This window comes from Trichoderma reesei (genome assembly GCF_000167675.1).
Source record: "Trichoderma reesei QM6a unplaced genomic scaffold TRIREscaffold_17, whole genome shotgun sequence".
Classification (NCBI taxonomy): Eukaryota; Fungi; Ascomycota; class Sordariomycetes; order Hypocreales; family Hypocreaceae; genus Trichoderma; species Trichoderma reesei.
Genome location: NW_006711164.1, coordinates 719331 through 726504, shown reverse-complemented (window position 1 = coordinate 726504; position 7174 = coordinate 719331). Strand labels below are relative to the sequence as shown.

Below are 7174 nucleotides of genomic sequence, written 5' to 3'. Positions count from 1 at the left end.
CCAGACTCGACGTTTCAGGCTCCTTCAAATCAGACATTCCATCAATCCATTCATCTCCTATCATGGTATTACTTACCAACCTGCAAAGCTGTGATTCCAGGAGCGTCAAATTCGCCTGTGTCGCCAAGTTGCCGCGCCAACCCTCAATTGACGAGGATCCCTCAATCTCCATAGACTTTTATCGTCATTTCGCGGTCCCTTGATTCATTTGTTGGCAGTAAGTCCTATTGGCGTATCTGCATCGAATCTGCCCATCTGGCGCGACGAGGCTCCATCGGAAGCCGTCCGCCAATCATGGACAACAATATCACGTACTGCACGTTAGTAGGTAGTTACGATAAAGAGAAAGAGACACCACAACTGGAGATTGGAAGATTGGATTCCATGTATTGTATCTCGTGTCTAAGCAGGACCCGTAACAGACCGTATTCCCCAATAAAACTCAAGGGAAACATAAGAGACGGCAACCCAGTCGGCCATGGACCAGGCCCGCGCCTCTACTCTATCTTGTTCTGTTAGAAAAAAAACATGTCATACACTTGCTCCCACCATACCTATCCAGACTGACACCATGTGACAAAGGAGATAAGAAACAGACAAAATGAGAGGCACGAAGCTGGCGGTCATGCAAACTTCGGGGATTCAGTGCTTTCATTTCCCACGGAGTGGCCCAATTACCTGAACATGGTTGTGGCATCCATCTCCCTCCATCCATCCCTCCCCTTCCGCTATCCGCTGCTGTTTACCCTTCGAATTCTAAGACGCCCGGCCCCCCTGTTGTCGATGCGCTATTTGCTCGGCGTCTTCCGGCCGCTGCGTCAACCTCTAATAAGTTGGAACTCTGTCCTGCTTCTTTCGCAGGCGCCCCTGAGCCCACTTCCGCGTCTACCCCGTCCAAGAGGTCGCGGTCTGCGCTCATGACGGACCGGCGTTCGATATCGGCGCTGGCGCCTCCCGTACCCCTCCTGACGCCAATGGCAACGCCCACGTCGTCATCGTCTTCTTCGTCCTCCTCCGTCCGCTGGCTGGGCAAAGCGTTCTTCTCGAGCTCCCTCTGGGCCTCCTCCATCCGCCTCCGCACCTCGCTTGCCACGCGCATTCCGTCGGTGACGATGTTGTCCAAGACGCCGCGCAAGCCACGGCCGCCGCCCATGGGTCCGGAGGGGGCCTGTGTCTGTGATCGCGTATTGAAGCCCAAGTTGGAGAATGTGGTAAGAGAGGAGGCGTACGAGGAGCTGCTGGCGCTCTGGAGGCCTTCGACAATGTGGAGAGACGCTGGGAAGGATGACTCAAAGAACTGTTCGAGAAGCTCGTCTGCTAGTACGACCATCCGGAACGTCGGTAAAGTGATGTGCAGGGGATGAGCTGGGTCAAGCGCAGCATTGGCCGCCTCGGCCTTGGCCTTTGACACACGGCGACGGGACTCGTTGTCGCCGCTGTGACTGGACAAGCTCTGGTCATCCGGACTCAGCAAGTCAGAGGGCTTCTTGGCTTTCGTGGGAGTGGCGGTAGGTGATGATTCCATGGTCAGGAGGTCTTCGTCGTCTTCCTCCTCATCTTCGTCATCTCCGATCGCAAAAGCATTGGGGTCAACCATTTCGTCGTTGGATCCCAGTGTGTCAAAGACAGCGCCGTCTTGGTTCTTTGGGTGGTCGGGATCGGCGTACTCAAAGCATCGCCTGATGAACGCACTGACGCTTCCCAAGAACCGCTCAGCGTTGGAGATGTCGGCGGGCAGACTGGACTGCGAGTCGTTGGCACTCGTGGCATCGCCGTTAAGGCCGACGGTCGAGGCTCCAGGGCTCAGCGAGCCCTCCAGACCGCGGCGTGATAGGAAGAGCAGCGCCTCGGAAATGCGCAAGATGCCCTCTCGGTCCACCTTTCCGTCGTTGTCATCGTCGTATAGCTCAAAGAAGTATGTGATTGTGCCCATGATGTCTCGCTTGCCCTTGATCCCAGCGAGGCCCGTAACCACATTCTGGAGTGTCAATGCCGATGCGCCGTCGACGTCCCACTTCTTGAAGAGACGCTGCAGAAACTCATGCTCTGCAGGCTCGGGCCCGTTTCCCCATGGCGACAGGGCATTGGAAGTCTTCCTGGTACCGTAGGGCTTGTTCTCGGAAGCGTTGGCGGACGCGTCTGAGATGGCCCATCTCGACATGCCAGCCAGGAATTCACGGAAGGCATCGTAGTCCATCAAGCTGGTGCTCGGTCCAAGGCCGACGCGGCCCTTTTCGACCTCGTTGGGCGCAGCCGTGGGGTAGTTGTCAGAGCCACGTAGCCTGCTGCTCTTTGCCTGTCGCTGCAGTTCCTCCTGAATCATCCTGCCCCGTTGCTGTCGCTCGTATAGGACATTGTAGAAGCGGTCGTACAGCGAACCGAGCTCCTCCGGACTCAGAAGCTTGCTGTCAGGCCCCAGATTGCGAATGGCCGTTCTCTTGGCAAAGCTCTCGATGTTGCTCAAAACGGCATCCTTCTTCTTCAGCCGCAACTCCGTGATGCTGCTGTGGGTGACGCCAGCAAACTCCTTGAAGGCAACCACCATGAGTTCCTGGAATCTCGTCACCGCTCTAAGCTTGGGGTTCTCTGACTTTGGATGTGCGGATTCGTCAAGCCTGGCAAAGTAGGACTTGAGGACGGAAATGAAGGCGCCGTCATCGGCCGCATCCAGCAGCTCCTCACCATTGATCCGAAGGATGGCAAGGCCAACTTGGAACAGCACCTTGGGCCCCTCGACGAAAAAGACGTCCAGGACACGGAAAGCAAACACCAGGGGCATGGAATTGATGTACAGGGAGAGAAACCAAGGTAGAGACACGACGGACAGCTGGACGTCGCTCTTGACGAGGTGGTCCCACAAGATGGGCATTGTCTTTTCAACCAACGACTCAAACACCTTCTGGTCCAAGAGAGTGCCGTACATGGTTGTGGAGTAGTAGCCGGGGACCAGACGATCGCACAGGGCGGAGAGGAGAAAGAAGGCCTGCGACTCGGACATGTAAATGAGCAGCGCCGCCACAACGATATTCATGGCTTGGCAGTAGCCCACGTCTGCGTTAACCCAGCTGTAGGCCGTGAGAACGCGGCGCAGCCTGCCAATGCCCTCCTCGCTCTGGTACCCAGGGTACTCGGGCAAGCTGCGATTGAGGTCCTTTTCAATTTCATCAATGGCAAGCGACTCCTGGCCCTTAAACTTGGCTAGAGTATCAGTGTATAGTGTTGGGTTCTCGAGTCGTAGGTATAAAGACCCAGAGGTCACCTCCCATATCTCGCCTCGTAGCCGGTTGGGGAGACCGACGCGAATGAGCTTATGAAACGTGGGTTGGCGAATCAACATCATATTCCGGCCGTTGTCACGAAGGTATTCGGCCCAGAGCCTCATCTTGGCCCTGTCTCGGAGCTTCTTTGGGTCTCCGGGATACCGAAAGATCATGCCCAGTCCTGCATCCGGCGGCGACACGCCCGCCCGGTCGTCGGTCCGTAAGAGATGCTCGGAGTAGCACTCGGCCACCACCTTGCGCAGCTTGCCCACGTTGCCGACGCCGGCCCTCAGCCCTCGCTTTAGGCCATCGCAGAACCTTTCACAAGCCTGCCGGGTGCCGGCAAGGTGGATCGTGATGCGCTGTTCCCGGACGTCCTTGTTGGTGCTGCTATTGTTGGTGTCCTTGGGCTTGGCAACGTCGGCCAGCAAGCCATTCCAGGTAGTTATCGCGAGAGCGAACTGGCAGGAACATGCGTGTTAGCCCCGAATTCACCTGGAGTAGGTAGCTACACCCGCTTGAGGGTGTATGGCAAAAGCCGACGCCACTAATAAACAGGACATGCAGCTATACGTCCAACCCAGTAGCTAGCAATCACACTGTCACATACCTGAAAGTTTTGGCTGTTGAGTCTCTCTACCCGCCTGATAGCGCAGAGTGGCCATGTGAAGCCACTGCCGCTGGGGCCGCTGCCATTGGTCTGGCCAGTGAAGGCGGAAGACGCCGATGTGCTGGCCGAGGGGGCGAAGCTCGTGGGCGTTGTCGAGAAGCATAGGAAAGCCTCGGAGAGGTGCAGCTTTCCAGCGTAGTGCCACCCCCTGTCGTGGTCCGGATCGCCGCGCGTCGAGTTGGACGGCGGGATGGTCAACTCGGCATTGATCTCGTACAGGGGCGTCTGGGAGGAGGGGAGGCGGAACTGGCTCTGGAACAGCGAGGCCTTGGAGGGATTGCGATCCGAGTTGGAGAGGTTGAGTCCCTGGGTGGGATCGATGAGCTGCTGGGCTCGCTGGACGATGTTGGACAGGTTGGAGAACATGGTTTCGGCGAAGTTCAAGGACGCATGACGGTGCTAACAGAGGGGCGATGGCATCAGCCTGCGCGACAGCAGAGAGACTGCCGGCCGTCGGATGGCTGGAGGAGCCGCGGGCTTCTTTGTTCGCTGGCGTCGGGCTGCCGGGATTGGGCCGTTGCGGGTGAAGGAGCAGAGCAGGGAGGCTGTTTCGAGAGCCTGGGACGGGGCAGGAGCTGGAGCTGGAGCTGGCAAACCGCTGGACGGAGCAAGAAGAGGGTCGCTGATGGCAAAGGGCGAAGGCGCGGGAACTGAAGGGATGAAGCTGGCGATGGCGGCGTCGAGGGGGAGTTTGCTGGAGGTCTGGTGGTGGTGGTGAGGGCAGCCGGAGCCAGACTGACATTGGATGGATGGAACCTCGAACCCAAGTACCCGACCAGTACCTCCACTATTACAGAGCCGGCCACAGGGAGCCCTCAGCGGTCCAGGCTGCAGCTAGGCGTCTACCTAGGACCTACCCAGCACCTAGTACTGCCTACCTGTAGGTACTAGGTAGGTGCTGCTAGCGGCCGTTGGCGGGGCTCGGCGAACCCTGACGGGAGGAGCTGGCGCCTCTTCTCGGGTCGCCAGTCAGCCGCCAGCAACAAGTCTGCCTTGTCTATGTTGCTTGTCTGCTGCAGGGCTGCATCCGCACACACTGGCATGGATCCATCCATTCAATCACAGTCCGATGCTGCCCTCGGCGATGCTGTCTGGTCAAGCTACTACAGTACAGTACTGAGCTCATGGTACTACCTAGATAGTAGGTACTCAATCATACTAGTACTACCTAGTAGAGACCGAGCTGGCACGTCCCGACAGGTCCGCTGATGCCGCACGATAACCAGGGGCTTCGATGTGCCATCTCGGCACCCTGACGACCTCGTAATACAGTACATACTCTGAAATTCCAACTCCAGTGGTCCGGACAACGACAGGGGCGCGGTGAGATCAAGGCCGGGGCCAAGAGCCAGGCGTCACATCTCCAGACGCATCTTGGACCTTCTCAAGCTCATGGCTATCCTACAAGAGGTCATGGAATCGCTCTGCGTACCTACCTAGTGCTACCCATACACACGCACTCCGTACCCCGTCCGTGACGGACTCGGGGTCCCTTCTTCCCGGTCAATACCGTTCGTGTAAGAGGCTGAAGCTATCGATGTGTTTGAGGTTGACGTTGGGAGGAGGAGTTATTTCGTCCCCTGTCCCCGTTTCTACAATACCGGGCCGTATCTACTAGACCGGTAGCGGACGAAAGGCCAGTAGTACATGTACCTACTGGTCAATTTCATCCATGTCATCCAAAGTCATCACCAGAATCGATTTGGATACATGCGCAAGTCCTTACGAAGGAGACAGCTGATGGACGTCTCTGGGCTGGTGCGAGCAGCAGAACTGGCATTGTTCTGTCATGCTGGTTACATGTAGGTACATGTAGCTCCCGGCAATGGACACATGGGATCGGCTTTCCGAATGAACCACCGCTCGGCTGTTATATGAAGTCGTATTGGGGTATGTGATCTTCCATTGGCTCCAGCAGGCTACTGCAAATAGCCTCCACCACTCATGTCCCTGTCAAGTCGGGTGCGATTAGTATTGGATGACTTACATATGGACTGCATGCATGCTCTTTACCAAGGATGGATATGCGCAAAGCAGCTGGTCGAGTTCAATGTGCCTACTTGCTACTGCAGTCTGATACACACCTCACACGCCAGCTGACTTCATGTTGGCATTGCCTTGAGCCCAGAGTGCCCCGAGTGCCAGCATCTGACAGGATGTGGCCAGTCTTCTGTTGTTCGCCTCTTCATCATACTCAGGCCTTGCGACCTCGGACAATTGAGGTCCTCTGGCAGCAACTGCTACGAGTCTTGTCCCGTCCGTTTTCATCATCAACCGCTGGATACCTCCAGCAACCTACCCATCGCATCTACAAATTACCTCGTACCCATACGGACTCCATGCCTTGCACCCTCAATTGACGACGGCCTGGCCCCCTCCCTAGATCAAACCCCCAAGCATTCATCCATCCATCCATCCATGGATCCCAAACCCAAGCCCAAACCCACCCAAAGGCCCTGCCTATCCTTCTCAATGACAACCTGAAGCTGCCCTGCCCGCCCAAACCCTCGCGATGCTAGCACCCGGTAGCGCAGCCCATAGCGCGCCCCTTGGTGCATCGACAGCACCCGCTAGGGGCTCCCCAACCGCTCTAGGCCGCTGTAGCCCCTCTGTAGGCCCCTCTGTAGGCCCCTCCTGTAGGTCCCTCTGGCCCGCCGTCCTGGCGCCTGTTGCGTCATAGCCGCCCCTCGCCGGATCCTCACGATGAATTGCTGCTCGCACTAGCACCTCAAGTCCGGACCACTACTAAGATATCAGCCTCAGCCTTCGGCCTCTGCCTCAAGTTTTCTGTCGCTCGCTCGCTCGCTCTGCCTTGGGCCTCTTCTGTGATCCTTCGCTCTGGTGTTGTCCCGCCATCTCTGATTCACACCCGGTTCTGACACACAACGCTCACTTCGCCGACGCAGAGACAACAAGTCGCAAAGGCCGCGTATAACAGCGCGAAGCCAACGACAACCCTCTCTTTGTCGCATTCACCACGGCCAGAGCAGAGGGAAAGGGAAAACAAAATACGGACGAACAACTACCCAATCGACAGGCGAACACCATCTCTCCGTCAGCGCCGATTCGAACGAGGACAATCAGTTCCTGGCCATCCGCCCGCCGCTCGTTGGAGACCTTCTGCCGGATCCTCTGCCGCGTCTCTCGCCATGCTTCCATTGATGCTGTAGCCGCCGCCTCTCTCCAAGATCTTGCGCGCCCTTTCCTTTGTGTCGCCTACCACAAATCGCATCCGGCCTGTTGC

General features: G+C 57.2%; 1 protein-coding gene across 1 annotated transcript; it reads right to left on the bottom strand.

Moving 5' to 3' along the window:
* Positions 1-742: 742 nt before the first annotated feature.
* TRIREDRAFT_65982 (uncharacterized protein) lies at positions 743-4296 on the bottom strand (the record flags this gene model as incomplete). The annotated part of the gene is made up of 2 exons (XM_006967406.1): positions 743-3721; positions 3871-4296. The coding sequence occupies 2 exons, from the start codon at positions 4294-4296 to the stop codon at positions 743-745; spliced, it is 3405 nt and encodes a 1134-aa protein (XP_006967468.1).
* Positions 4297-7174: the final 2878 nt, after the last annotated feature.